This window comes from Chroicocephalus ridibundus, chromosome 8 (genome assembly GCF_963924245.1).
Source record: "Chroicocephalus ridibundus chromosome 8, bChrRid1.1, whole genome shotgun sequence".
Taxonomy (NCBI): domain Eukaryota; kingdom Metazoa; phylum Chordata; class Aves; order Charadriiformes; family Laridae; genus Chroicocephalus; species Chroicocephalus ridibundus.
Window position 1 is genome coordinate 43,275,694 of NC_086291.1, and position 16,134 is coordinate 43,291,827.

General features: G+C 36.1%; 1 protein-coding gene across 50 annotated transcripts in view; it reads left to right on the top strand.

The window, feature by feature from the left end:
- The window catches only part of RBFOX1 (RNA binding fox-1 homolog 1), a 908,679-nt gene that overhangs the window by 847,818 nt on the left and 44,727 nt on the right, over nt 1-16,134 (top strand). For all 50 annotated transcript variants that reach the window (XM_063342862.1, XM_063342866.1, XM_063342858.1 and 47 more), the window contains one exon: nt 12,000-12,132. In XM_063342862.1, coding sequence (XP_063198932.1) covers nt 12,000-12,132 — 133 coding nt within the window. The remainder of the gene's footprint in view (nt 1-11,999; nt 12,133-16,134) is intronic.

Sequence of the window (16,134 nt, forward strand, 5' to 3'; positions counted from 1 at the left end):
GTATCGATTACATGATACAGGAATTTAGATTTTTATATATGTTCTCTTTAAAAACTTACCAGCACTTATGTATGATAGACACGTGTACTATTTTTAAAAGATGGTTTTTTTCCTGTGGGTGTTTTGTTTTGATTCATAGGTGAAGGATAGTTCAGGACTTTGTTGATATGCATGGAATAAATAAGGAAAAACATAAATACTAAGTATAAATAGCACATCTGATGGTAGAATTTAGGCCATTTGAGGACTCTTTGCACTACAGAAATGAAAATTAAGTAAAACCTGTGTATTCAATGTGTCTGTTGAATATCCTCACTTAGAAGGAGGTTACTTGGTTTAGGAATATTAGTAAACAACCTAAAAAAATGCTGTATGGAACTATTTTCATGGTCCTTTTTTCAGTGAAGGCATCCCAGGTTTTATTCTTCTGTGGCATTACTAATGGATTGAAGTAAGACCTTTGACATTTCTGTTACGTTCTGGGATATTTCCAGTACCAAGAAGATTACATGGGGAAAATACAAATTTTCAGAAGGTGATTTGAAGTGTGCTTCTGAGCAGAATAATTATTGGAAACATTCAGTTTAGAAACCTTGATTCAGTTGATTTTGTCAGGTTTAATCTGTTGCACACATGTAATTACCTGAAAATTGTATTGTAATGATGATAGTCTTCTCATGGTATTATGCTGAGACTCCAAGCAGCTGAAGTGTAGGTGCTCCTGGCATTTGGTATACCCTTTTCTGGGTTTTGTAATTAAGACACGATTGACTGTTATTCAGTCCAAATAGACATACGCTTTATCGTAATGACAACAATGATTAATTTCTTCTGATTTTTGTAGTATTGTTGTATCTTATCGTTGTAGTTTTTCTTAATTTATTTGTTGTGATTTTATTGTCATTGGTAAGAGAAAGATTGTTTGGTAAGCTTGCCATTTTGAATTGGAATATGGGTCAGGAACCGTTTAAAGAGTGAGTATTCATATGATACAAATAATATGCCTATGCTACTCTATTTGCAAATTAAATGTAAAAAGGTTTCTGCAAACTAAATTTTTAATTGGTCTGTTTTCTCTTAAACTAAAATGGAATGGCTGGTCACTTCATCACAATTAAAATACATATTTGTAGATTGTATTTACATGTTTGTGGTTTTGTCTGCTTTTTAGTGCTTCACAGAAAAATGGTGGAGCTCCCCTGCAAAGGAGTTGTGTGATTAAGCCAATTTAGTCATTGTAGGACTGAGATTCATGAATGAAACAGCGCAAAAATCCTGCCCGAAGGGAAATGTCCATACATTTGAGTAGACCAATCACACCTATCATTTCCAGGATACAAAAACCTCATTACCGAACATTTAGGAGTCAAACTATCTTTTTAGTGTGCTTCCTGAATTAATTAATTGCCTTTATTTATAAAGTAAAGAGAATCACCTGGTAGTAACCCAGGAATAATGTGAAAAGTGCCCTTCCTTGTCTGTATGTTAAAATACAGTCAGTTTACATGAAAGTTGAAATGAAGAAGATATCAATAATAAATAGAAAGGGAAGTTTACTAATGGCTTTCTGTTATTCTATTATTTCCCCCCCATATATGGAAGTATAAAAGGTTGAAAAATCATGTATCATTTCCAGAGGAAAATATTGATGTCATCTCTTGTTGAAATGTCTTTGGAAGGTTGCTAGGCACTGTTTTGGCCCATTGTATTGGGCCAGAGGCCATGTTTGGAGCAAAGTTGCACAAATGTGAATGTAGGGTAACTCCACTGACTTTGAAGTCAGATAGTTATAAAGATAATACAAAATTTGAAAAAAATGAGTAAAATTATATTCATACGTATTCTGTTATATTCTTGATTGAAGTATCAACCTCTTTAAACTATAAAGTGAACCTCTTTTGGGTTTTTTGGTAGCACTGCCTGAAATTCTTGTAACAGCATTTTTTTGTGTTCTGTATCACTATATATTGTCTCTGTATCACTATATATTGTCCTTCTGTAACTATTTTCAGGATAACTGTCCTTTTACCTTCTGTCTATCGGTATTTTAAATGGTGACTAATAAGTTATCAGTAAGATGTATTGTAGTTTCCCAGAATCTGTAAATACAGGTTTCATTTTGCTCCTGTAAATCTTGTTTTTAAGTGCATTGCTGTTTCTACTTATTCTTCTGTTCTCTGTTTAGCAATGGTGCAGTGTTTCTGAACTAGCACGCTTAAGTTTTACACAGACAGACATATCCTGAGTTGTGTGCTGCAGACCTTTTTTAACTTACCCACCATCCTACACCTGCATAGTAGGAGATGACTGGAAACGTGTGCAGAATATTTTTAATAGTAAATCGTGGAGAGTGTCTTTGTCCTTTAGTTTAAATAATAAAAATGATGTTTGACCAAGGACAGTTGGGCATCTCATGTATTTTAGTGTTTTCCTGTTAATGGATACGGCACTTGGCCACTGGCAGTTCCTGTGACTAACCAATGAGTTAGGACAATAGGATTGTTTGGACTTTCTCCTCTCAGCATGCAGCTAAATGGTGAGAATTACATGTAGCATTTTTTTTGCATCATGATCTATGATGTTGTTGTACGTAGGATCCTTTGTGTAGAGTCCTATACGCAGGCTACTGGTGTTTCCTTAGCTTTGTATTCTAGGTGCTGTGTTACTTGTTTGCAGCAGGTAGGCGCACACAGGTGACCACACATCTCGAGTCATTCTGTCTGTCAAATGTCAAGTCATCAATTTTGTAGTTTTCAGCTTAGCCTGTAAGATTCGCTTTCAAAAATAGACTTTAGTGTCACTCTCCTTGCATTGTGTGACAATTGTTATTAAATCATGGCTCTTAAAACCATGTTGTGTACAGCAAAATTCTTCAACCTGAATTTCACAAATAATAAGTACTTTTGAGGGATTAACATCTTTAATAGTAAGTACTTTTGAGGGATTAACATCTTTAATATCTATATGAATCTTTGCACATGCTATTCTTTGTTTTGATATTTTTTTTTCTATTATGGTTTGGATTAGGTTAACTAGCTGCTTTTTTTCCTCAGTCACTTCCTGCCTATATTGTTCCCAACCCAACAACGTTCTGACAATGTTCTTTTTTACAGTTTAATAATTCCGTTGAGTTTTAGTAATCCTTGTGTCATCCAGACAGAACTGCTTGTCACCACATAATTGACTTTCATAAGCATTCCAGTTACTAAATTTTGTCACCTCTTTATAATAGTGCTGCTCTGCATCTAGTTTTCCACAACCGTGTCCTTTTTACTTTGTCTCAGAAGGGGTGTTTAGCTAGACACAGGGGAATTTTTCCATTTGCTTGGAACTTGTAAATGTCCAACAACCAGGAACACCAGACAAGTTATTGATCAGTTTGATCATCTATATTTGAAGACTGTTCTTTAATTTAAGATCAGATGTGGCTTCTCTGATCTCTGCTGTTTCTTTTCCTTTATGGCCTAGTGGCTTTGTTGTTTCTTTTTACCTACTGAGCTTTTTCTTGTTTGTTAGTCATTTCTTTTGTGAGAATTCGACTAACCTTTGTACCGCAATTATTTGTATTCTTTGTAACATCAACTATGCAGTACTTTTATTTTGTCATAAAGTACACCATAAGTAATTTGACCACCAATTACAGCATTTTTTTATTCAAAGTTGTAGGTTGATGTGATTACATAGCTTTACAAAAAAAACCAACTTAATCCCCTTATCTGTTCTTTTTTATGTGTCCACGTTCTCCATTTTTTTTCTGCGTGTTAAGGGAAATCTCTTGATGTCTGAGAGACTCAGGTGGCTGCATATAGTGTCCTGTAAAAGGAGGATGAGATATACATGGTAATTGCTGATAATCACAGAATCACCAAATGACTGAATTTCAGACCGACTGAGGTTGGAAGGAACCCCTGGAGGTCACCTTGTCCGCCCCCCCTGCTCAAGCAGTGTAACCTCGAGCAGGCTGCCCAGAACCACGTCCAAACAGCTTTTCAGTATCTCCAAGGATGGAGACTCCACAGCCTCTCTGGGTGCCTGAACCGGTGCTCAGCCACCCTCACACTGAAAAAGTTTAGGCAAAAAAATGAGAGGGTTTCCAGGCTTTGGCATCAAGATTTTTCTCCAAAGGTTATACATTCCTGGCATATAATGGTATCAGTATACATAGAAACCAGTGGTGGTTTGTTTATTGGTATACTAGAGGACATGAAACAAAGGAGGGCAGAGAAAATGAATAATTCTATATATACTTAAAAATAATTTTAATGAAATCTAAATGTGAACTCAGCGGGTGCAAGTCATTGTTGAAATGGTAGATAAATTACATCTGGAAACAAATCTAAGGTAAAAGTAACCATATAGCAAGTTTTGTTGGAACAGTTAAGTGTCTTTCCTACAATTTAACATAATAATAAGCACGTTAAATAGGAGGTTGCTTTTTACTTAAATATTCTGTGTTTTTTGAGTACACTTGATTATGTGGGTGATTTGGTGTGGAAAAATCTTACAAATCTTGTTTTTATAGTATGAAATAGTTGAAAACAGTGTCTTAAAGCAGCTGTCCTCTCTTTCTAGAAACATTTACATAATCTTTCAGGTTATACATCATTATAAAAAGTTTCATCAAATTTATGTAAAATTTTGTGCTAATTTGGATTTGGCTGGGAACTTAATGCAGTAGTGTTGTGTAAAGGGATTCAATTACAGTGTGCAGTGTTTTGTAAGTAACTGTCTCGCATAAAAAGTTAATTAATCAGAGCTGTGTCAATTTCCTTGTGCCATGTCAATTTGCAGCAAGGTAATTAATCACTAATCGCCCAGCGTGCAGCAAACTAAGGGACAATCCATGAGTCATTTATTGTTATTTTTTTCAGAATAAATGGCACACAGAGCCACGAAGAAACGCATCTTGCCTTTCATAGTATTTTTATCGACAGTTTTGCATGTTGTAATAGACTGCAGCAACAAGCAGCTGTAGTTCAACGGAATATGAATATTAAAGAAACAAATGAGAGCAGATTTATAGGCCATTGCTTTTCTGTTATGTCAGTTTTGAGATTACACTGAGCAAATGAACAGTGAAAAATTACTCTTCCATGTGGAGAATGGTGATTAGGCTTGTACATTAATTAGAGATTTTTGTTTTCCTTTTCAATGCATTTCAAATGAGAATGTCCTATAAGTAACAGTTTGTCCAAAATGCAGATTTATTCATTCCTAAACAACGGGATTTAATACTGACATATATTTTTGTACAACAATAAGGAAATAATTATTCTTCTAATTTTAAGGATGTGTTTCAAAAAATAAATAGATTGTGAATTAAAGAAATAGAAGGGATCAGTTGTGACCGTTGGACATATACGGCCAGTTTCCTTTGAATTCAGTTAATTCACAACTAGATTCCCAGGGATAATCGTCTCACAAAAGTGACAGGTGAAAAATGTATTTTCAACTTGCTATTTTTAAAGATTATGAACTTTCTGAAGTGTTTTTTTACTCTGAAATTTTAAGAATTCATATATATATAATTTAAAAGCCTTTTTATGTTAAAATCTGTGGTAATAGAGCTTAAATTTTACTTGCAGTGTACTTCGGACTGTGTATTTAAATGCAAAGATCTGCACACATCATCTTTACATAATTTTTATAATGCTTTTAAAGAATGCCAAGTAATACTACTTATTACTCTTACGGTGAAGGGAAAATTCACTACACAGAACATATTGGGATAAACTCCTGATTCTGTTCCTGAAATCTCAGATAATATCATATAGATTATTGTACTTAGCCTTTCTCAGTGTGTTACCCATTATATCTCTTTGTTTTTAATTTATTGTCCAGCACTTCTGAAGTGTTTCCTCAACAGGGATCCTCCTAAACTAGGGGAGTAATGTAAATGTATCTCCCTGCCTTTCTAACAGTTAAATTATGTTGCAGTAAATTAGCTATAAACTGATTGAAACATGATGTAGCATTAAAGTTCTTCACCATAAAACATTTGAAAACTTGATGAAGGAGGACCTGCGACTTTGTGCAAAGGAGGAGAGATTGGGAGTGATGAGAGGTAGATTTGTTCATCCATTTTGATGGCACACCTTTCTTGAGGCATATGGCACTCTCATACAAATTCAAACCGCAGCACAAATGCAAAGAATAATTGCCCATTAAAATGGCTGTATATTTTTACGGCTTTGATACGAAATCTGCCCCCTGTTGTTTTTTGCATCTGCTACTCTTCCATCTATCCCAAAGCTTTAAAACTTTAATACACAATGTATAACCCTTAAGTATTTTTTACCAGGTTTTATTCCTCCTTTTGGGACCTCAAACTTTGTCATTGTTCATTCAGTCTTTGTTTTCAAAGGCACGTGTTGAGATATGGTGCCTGGAAAGTGTGCCTACCTGTCATGTCTATTCAATACAAAATGAATAAAACCAATGCTTATATTACACCTTTTGGGAGAAATTATCGTTTGATTAAGTTTCATCTGTGAACACAAAGATGAAGTTCCTCTTCTTTTTCCCATGCTCATATCCGTTTTCTATATAAAATCATTAGTACTTAAATTTTGCTGATATAATGACATGAATCCTGTTAATTCCAAAGGCCTTTTAATTTGCTTAAATGTTGCTGACCACTTTTCATGTTTGAGATCTAAACTAAAGTTCGATGACAGTGTTTTCATGTTTACAGAGTATACCCAGAAGAGAGAACTTTTTGCACAATATTAATTGTAATAATATCTTTTTTTTTTTTAATTTTTTCCCCTTAAATGTAAAAATGGAACAAATAAGTTCAAAGAAGGAATCTTGCCTACATGCTGTTCCTAAAAAATGTCATTTAGGCTGTAGTACAAGATGATTTGTATGCTATTTTATCATTATATTAAGCAAAACCAAGTAGTTCCACGGCATATTTTTTTACCACACTTCTTTTTTTCAATTTGAAAAAGTAAAATTGCGGATCCACAGTAGGAACTGATTTTTTGTTGCTGCCATTGTAGTCCCATTCATATTTGAATAGCTGAATGAATAACTACAGAAATGATGGGGCTATTAGAGAATATAAATTGTTTCTTTGACTTAATACTTGATTATATGTAGTTCTTAGAAAAGTCTTCCTTTTTCTTTAACCTCATATTGTCACCTTATTCATCATTGCCTAAATGAAGAAATCTGCCTTTTCTGTATCAAAGATCAGAAGAATTCCAGGCATCAAATTACTTTGATAAATTTAAGGTACTTTTGCTTAGAAGTGGACTCAGATGCTTCCCTGCTGAGAGTCAAACACATTTTCAACCCCTTTATAAGAGCGTTTTCACTGACTGAGTTTCAGCAGTTTGGCACTGAGGCACTAAGGAAGGTTGACCTACAAACTGTAAGTCATTAAAATCTTTACCCCTCCTGGCTAGTATATTCATTACTTTTGGGGCTGGTTAATAGCACTTAATGCTTCCTGATGGGAGAGCCCTTTTCATAAAATTGTTTTTATGAAGTCCATTCTTCAGTTGTGTTCTAATGGTGCCACTTCTGCTAGTTATTTTGGGGTGAGGATATTAAAAAGTTGGTAGCAAAATAAATTCAGTGGTTATTACATATTCCTAACCATCTGATTTCTCAGCTGGGCTGAAGTAGCATAATTTTTTTTTGCTGAACTCAAATTCAGGGTGACAGGATCTTGTTGATTATTTTACCTCTAATCTTAATCTTTAATAGTACTACCTGGAAATAGAAGGCATGTTTTCAGATACTATGGTTTTCAGACTGACCCAAGATCAGCTTTTTGGGATTGATGTAATTCTGTTACATATAAACTCTACTGTTAGACGTCACTTGACCATAAGTCCTCGCAATGTTGCTCTTAGTTCCATATTTCTCAGGCTTACTTTCCAGTTTTGTTTTACTGTAGACATTTTATGCTTCATGACTTTATTAAGGAGACAATGCCAGGCAAGCATAGCAAAACAATTAAATTATTTCAGGCTTTTCGTTCTAACACATCCTTTGTGTTGCAGGTCCTTTGAAAATGATAGAAATCACTGTCTTGTCTTAGTATCTCCCACGAATGCCAAGGCTCCATTCTGTATTCTGAATTTGGTAAACACTTACGGGCTAAGTGACTCCTCCTGCCATCTCTGTCTTCTAGCTTTTTCTCCTCTTTCATAGGAGAAAGACATCTTTCTCATAAAAACGTAATATTATTTTTTAAAATATTTTATGTTCTTTGTTACTCATTAATCAATGGGGCCACTCTGCTTTTCCAGTGACATTTCTTTGTAGACAGCCATTCGCTGTCAAAGATTTAAGGTCAGTGGCCCTTCTTGTAATTCTTTCCAAGGTGTGACCACCATGAAGAATAAAGAGTATTTAGGATAAATGCTCAAGTATTGCAAAATATGTATTTTAATATGTCTGTGTGAAAGCTGGACTGAATGGTACAATTTAAAGGAAAAAAGTGCTCACAAAACACTTCAGGAGTTCATGCTTTCGCAGAGGTATGTCCTTAGTGTCTCCCATACAACTTCTGCGCATTTACAGTTGGTTTTCATTAGACCTATATTTACCCATTTCTTCTGAAAATGAAGAGACAGGTCCATTCTTCACACACATGTATAAGGCGTGTGACTCTATGGAGGGGTTGGTGAGTTAATTTCAAACAGTACATTTTACAGCAGGAAGATTGTCTAGGACCCTGAGTGTTTCCCTGAAAGAAGACAACTGCTTTAAATATTGCCAAATGTAGATGTTCATGACAAAGAATTAATTGCTGAAAAAGATCTTAGAGCAGGAGTTTCCAGACTATGCACTGCAAGCCCAAAACGTTGTTAGATACCTTATATTGCTTGAGCTTAGACTTTTTCGAATTGGTTTGGTTTTCTTTACCGCTGCTTCTGGTTTTCCTGTAAAACTGTGATTTCTATCAATATGTAGAGAACTACAAATCCACGTGTAACTGAAGAAGTTGCCTGACCTGCTCAAAGGTTGTCAGTCTTCGTTAATTTTTTGTCAGTGGCTTTTAGGTCAGAGAAATTTCTCTCAATCTTGGCAGTTTAAGATTGTCCTTAAAGATTACAGTTTTTTAAAGTTACCTACAGAATACCACCCTTCAGGTTTATCATTTGAGATACCACCATTTCAGATACCAGTTTTTCCTGGACAGACTCTCAAGTCCATTTTTGTCCATTTGCTTAAGCAAACTCTTCTTAGTACATTTTTTTGGCTTTGTTTGTTTTTATTCATTTATTTGCATGATTAAAAAAAAAAAAAGGCACAAATTAACTCTCAAATTATTGGAGAAACTTACTTCTAGAAATTACTGTCTACTAGATGGAGACGAGTAATTTTTCTAGTGCAGGCGGACTGCAGCTAAACATTACTCTGATAACAGAGATGATTGTACTGGATTAGATCAGTTCTCCATCTAGTCCAATATCCTGTGTTTGCAAAGGAGCAAAAGCTGGATGCCTAATGAGAAGTTGTAAGACTGGAGCTAGCGTGTGGGTATATTGTTCTTTGAAGGTTCTGTTAGCTTTCTACAGTTTGAAGTGTTTTTATAAACCACAGGTGATGTCTTAATACCATTTCTCTGCAGGGGAACTGTTCATCATTTTCAGTCACATAAACTTTTAACATCCACAATGTCCAGTGGCAGAAAATTCCATGGCGGCTTAATTAGAGGTTGTGTGAGGAGTCACCTTTTCCCATATTTTCTCCATTATTCATGATTGTGGAGCTTTGTCATAGCTCCACAGGCACTTCCCTTCCATGCTGAAGAGCACTAGTGCACTTGATCGTTTCTTTTACGGAAGTAACAGATGTGATTACAGTTATGATAAGTGACCATTTAAAAATGTATGTTGTGCACATAAAATGTATGTTACCTAATTTAAGCCAAGACAGGAAGTCTCCAGCATGTGGCATTCTCAAATACATTCTCTAAGGGACAGAAGTGAACAATGATGCCATGATGTCCAACCCTCATGTTTTTCTCACGTATTGCTAACTTCCATCATGAAATTTTATTAGAGCATTGCACCTTTATTCTATCTGTGTTGGTATGGGGAGACAGTTCACTCTATCAGAGGAACTGCAGCCCAGCCTGTAGATATTTTTACTGTAATGTTTGCTTATATCTTCAGTCCGCTGAAAATGATCTTTTACATTTTTACATTAACATTGTACTAATTTGTATGCAAGACTGTTAATGTTTACTTGGAAACAAAAAGGACAAAAGTTACGTGGTCTAAGCAGTAGGTCATGTTTACAGCATTTCTACTGTTCAATATTCAATGTTGTTGCATATGCAAAAGTACTTACAGCATCCAAATTTCCAAATATATGATATATATATTCATTTTTCCAAAAAAAAGTGCATTTGATTTCTTTAAGCCTTCTTCAATGCAGCTGATTGCAAAGTTACCAACAGTATATTGAGTTCTGTAAGTTCACCATTTTGATTTTGACACATATTTCTTTACAGGAAGAGGAATAAAAATATGGTGTTTGTACTTTTTAGAAGCCTGTTTTCATTTAGTTGCATTGCCATAGGGTTGTTTTATGTCGTATTCCAGACATGTAAATCTTTGCAGAATTACTGTACAGCCTTTTCGTCAGTGAGAAGGACCTAGTAGTAGTAGTAAGGCAGTAATGGACAAGTCACTGTAATTACAGTATTTTCCTTCATATGTTCAGCCAGAGACATCTACAAGTTGTGAATTTTTCATTTTCTTTTTCAAATTCAAGGCTTCTGTCAAAAATTAATGCTAAAACAGATGAAAGACAAATGTGGATTGAAATAAGCCCCTATTTCAGACTGGAAAATCTTACTGGTTTATGCATCCATTACTTCTGTTTGCTTGCTTCTTATTAGGGCTTTGCTAAGCAATATGTATTTCTTTTATCTCTTTATTTACATACTGAAAAAAATTCAACAAAGTGAAGCACAACTGAAGTAACCTGAGTGCCAACAGAGCTGGATTTTATTTTCTCTGTCTCACTGATGAAATCACTCCAAAAATACCTGTTCTAACATTGGCCAGAAATATATGTACAAAGGAGAAATGAAGTATTGGTTAAAAAAATGGCAGAGAAAGTAAAGTGGAAAGTTTCCTTTCTATTTTTCAATTAAAAAGTTTATGAAGAGAGAAGTTTTGCAGACTTCTTACAGAAAAAAACCCTCTAAGTAGTACTGTGTTACTGTTCAATTTCTGATTAAAATATTTTAAGTCTCACATGGAATGGTAATTAATGTTTACACTTAGTTGCAATGACAATATAAAAATATCTGAGTTAATTTCTTTTTTTATGTGTCTAAATTTTTCTACTGCATCTGAATATTATCTGAATTCATATAGATATTTCCAAACTATGCAACCCTTGACTTTGAAGGAATAATGGATACTGTTAGGAACAAAGTACGCCCTAAAATCTGAGAAAACTCTTGCTTTGTCTGTCTTTCCCTTGGTACACAAGTAAGATGCAGTTAATAATCAACTTTGGAGCAAAATTAAAGCTCTGTTATACTGGTGCGATCACTGGATAATTTAGATCACTGGAGGTCACCTGGTCTAATGTCTCAGCTCCACTCAAAGCAGGGCTGACTTCTGAAGATAGATCCAATAATGGGATGGAAATGGCTCTGGCATTATAAATTTGAGCCTGAACTGGGTGACTTAGACCTCAAGAGCCTCCTGGTAGCAGTGTTGGCTAAAACAGTCAATGTTATTTTTAATAATGATCGTCTTCTAAAATCAGAGCCACCTATGATACTGCCATCTAAATGCCCAGTTTGCTGTCTCCTGCTTGCGTATAAAGATTTTCCGTAAAAAAGATTATGACTCTGGTTAAAAGACTAATAATTTACTTATTTGGCAAGTTCCTCATCCAGTTATAGGGATGCTTTAATATAAGCAGAAACATGATACTATGTTACCCTTGGTTTAAAGTGCTAGGCTGATGTGAATATTTTACATTCCTCTTTTTTTCTCTTTCCTTCTCAGTGCCAGGATTTCCCTACCCTGCTGCAACCGCAGCTGCTGCCTACCGAGGTGCACACCTAAGGGGCCGAGGTCGCACGGTGTACAACACGTTTCGGGCAGCAGCTCCCCCCCCTCCAATTCCAGCCTACGGCGGGTAAGGAGATTGGCTTCTTTTGCCTATGAGCATGACTCTCCCGTGGCTACCAAGGGGTTGTGACTGTGGTGCATGCTGATGGTGTCTCGGCGCGGAAACCACGCAGCATGCCACCAGCCCCGGCGCTGGAACTGGTGCACCTTGCACGGAGTATTGAAAAATGACTGTAATTTGTACTGCCATGGTTGGTGGCCTTAAGCATTTTAGATGTCACATATTGTTATGTAGATGCTCTTAGAAACGGAATGCTTTGGAACAGAGAAATTGTTTCAGCTAAAGATATATTTTTGATGATTGCAAACATCTGGTTATTAAGGAGGTTGGATCGAGTTAACTTCTTTTTCTTCAAATCATCCGCTGAAAGTTGTCACTGGACCTGAAGGCTTAGTGATTTTTTTATTTTTTTTTTAATTTTATTGCAGTTTGTTTAGTTTTTCTAGTTGACATCCTTACCACAATAGGAATCTGGGGTGCTCCTCTCAGGGCCGTGTGGTTTTCAGTATGTTTGCTTAAACAATGCCTTAAGGTTTCACTGTCAGTGACCTACGTTTACTAAACCCAAGCAGTAAACTAAGGAACAAAGGAGAGAAATTCATAGTAATAGTTTCTAGAAACCAAATAATCTTCTGCTATTTCAGAAGACTTTTTAAGTATATTTTTGAGGGAAAGAAGGGAGAAACAAATACTCCTGTAGCTCTGTAAATGCTGACACAGAAAGGTTTTGTATGCTGCGTATGATATTTAAAAGCCCTAACATTGTCAAAAGATTTTCAGCTATTACGAAATTGAGAAGTTTGGAACATCAGAAAACTTAGCAGATCCCAGGCCAGAATAGTATTTTATCATAAAAAATTTGAAGTAGATACGCCACCACCTCTCTGTGGAGCAACCGGATCTTTCTGAGAAAGGGTCAGGAAGGGTTTGCAAAGTCTCTGCGTAAAGGTGATCCCTCTCTCTCTCTGCCCTCGTGAAAATCCTGCTCAGCAGGTCCTCTGCTCTCGCTGTGGATACCCCCTTGGAAGGGAGCTTGCAGCACAAGAACCTGTCCTCCTATTCCGTTACGATAGAAGACGGGCGCCCTTCACTAGTTCCCTCGGTTTCTCATGAAGCCTTTGTTCTATTAAGCCAAAAAGTGTGTCTTTTTCTAGACAAGTTTGCTACTCTAGTCAGTCAGCCAGCGAGCTAGATTTTCAGGGATATTTAAGACAAGCACTTCAGCCATTCCTTCACATTGGGCAGTTACCACCTCAGAGAAGTAAGATGTTCTAAGATGTTAGACTGGATATTAGGAAACATTTCTTCATAGAAGGGGTTATTAAGCGTTGGAACAGGCTGTCTGGGGAAGTGGTTGAGGCACTGGAGGCACTTTTAAATACCCTGGAGGTGTTTAAAAGACGGGTAGCCGTAGTGCTTAGAGATACCGTTTAGTGATGGGTTTTTTCAGAGTTAGATTGATGGTCGGACTAGATGATCTGAAAGGTCCCTTCCAACCTAGGCCATTCTGTGATTCTGTCACTACTGGAGGAAGACACCATGATTTTTGAAGATTGCCTGGGTTCCCTTTGGACAAGGATGGCGTCCTATCGAAGTTATCCTGCTGTTGCCCGGACTCTCATTTAGAGTTAGTCCAGGTATTTGTACATGGCAACGACAGGAACAAGTTTATAGTGCCCTACAAGAGCTGATTTCAGTCTGAATGGCTCAGCTACAAAGTGGGCACTGCATATAAATAAAGTGGACTCTTTCCATCTCTACTTAGTTTAAAAAGAAATTCTTAAATTTTAACATAGTGTACAATATATAGCAAGATAACAACATTGGTTATTACCAGTTTCATGATGTCGCGAACATAATATCTTAGTTTAATACCAAGTCATAAAGTTATATAAGAAAATATATACCGGCTGTGTGTGATACAATTTTTGAATCGCGTAATAATTTTTTGTTAGTATTTGCAAAATGAGTAAATACTTTCAAACCAGTAAGTAACTTAAATTTGCTTTAATTTAAGGGGCCACATGCGGGTGCTCTGTGTGTGTTATGTAGGTTTTTATGGTTCAGTTAGTACAGTGACTCAGCAGGAAGAATTAAATTTCCAAGTGTAATACATATATATTCCCATGTAATTGTACTGCTTGCTTTCAGCATCTTTAGGTAGTAAGTTAGATGTATAAGCTTTGTGAACTCCGGTTGTAGGTCAATACAGAAGTTTTGCACTGCAGGAAGGTTCAGCGGTGGTTCAGAACTGGGTCCCGAGAGGTCAGCTCGGCACTCACGTTCTTCTGTGGGGTGGTTTGACAGTTACGTTGGACATGTCCCACCTGTTACCTTCATGACCTGTCCTTAAAGCTCACTTCAGAGGGAGCCATGCATTGCATCCTGAAAAACTCACATCTTGCTGTTCTGATGACTTCTTTCTCTCTGAGATGAACCCTTAGTAATCCAGGGCTCACCTTGTCAGTCACAATTTGACTCTGCAAAAGTTTTCAATTAGTAAGCTTTGTCTTAATTTAGATAAGTCTTAGTTCAGATAGTAGTCAGGTTTCATTTTCTCCATCCACCTCCATAATAAGGCACTGCTTTCCGATGCACAAAACAAATTTCCAACTTCTGTAATTCATGGATCAGTACAGAAATAATACATACCGCACTGACCCACAGTTGGATTAATAAAGCTTTATTCTGAAGTAATTTCTTTGGCCTAGTGTATTAGATTTTGTGCTTGTAACTTCACTGATACGATAGTAGAATTTGGAGTTTCCTTGCAGTGCTTTGTTCTGTGCTTCACCCATTATGTACTCTGACCTATCAAAGAAGCAAAAAGGAATTTTCATCAGAAAAAATCCTTGATCAATGAAAGTAAATTATAAGAATGGGGTTTTCAGTCACAATGGGAGTAGGAGTCAACGGAAATTACAGAGATAATGAAGAGATCACAGAGAATGAATCAACTTACAGAGGGAAGCAAACAACTTGGAATATCATTTGTTGATAAGAAAGATGGTAAAAGCTTTGAATGCTATTTTGCAATTCATTTAGTAGCAATTTCTCATTTTTCACTCAAGGAAGGAGCCCAGCCTTAGAGCCAAGCAAATAGTTTCAAACTGGAGTATTTTCAATCACTAAAAAAAAAAAGACATTTATTTTGTATACTGACAGATATAATTTTAATTATAAATTTACATTAATTTCTAGCAATGTGTAGTTAGAAAAACATTACTTTTCTTTTTGAAAAAGAACACGTAAGTGTAAAATATAAAGCTGAAGTTTCAAACGACCTTTTCCATTTTCTTTTATTTCATTAACCTTAGAAAGCTTATTAATGAAATAAGATCTAGTACTTGATCTGAAATAATTTTCTTCACACTTACTTGTTTATATTAGAAAGTTTTGGAACTGAAAACGAATTATTTTGCCTTAAATTTGGAAATCAACTGTAAAGCTAAGAACACGTATTTCTTAGACACGTCTGCCATGCTGCTTACCGGTGTTTATCTCGGCAGCACTGTCTCGGGATTCCCTGCTCTGGAACAAAAGCCTTCTTTCTCTTCAGTCTCCCTTGAATCTGTAGTTGTTCTTGTTCACTGGTGTCCTGTTTGATGCTGGCTGTGACCTTTTCTTAGAAACTGTTTATCAACAAAGTTAAGAAATGGCAACGGGTCCCAGGCTGTAAGGAAATCTAGAAGATCTTGGGGTCATTAGGCAAAACAAGCTAGTGTGATGCATGCGAAAAGCTCTCATCTGCTGCTACTGGGAAGCAGCAAATACAGCATGCTTTGCTAGGTCTGAGGAAAATTGTTGATTCTAGCCATATTTAAGGGCATTGTTTTCTTACAAATCAAAGAACAGCACCCATCCTTTGAAGTGTGTCACTTAAAAATGAAATCGGTGTTCATGACATATGTAGCACTACATAAATAATTAACGGATCCTGTCCTTGTGAGTGAGGCATTTCACTAGTTTCTTGGGATAGCATCTTGTTCATTAGCTCATGGAAAATAC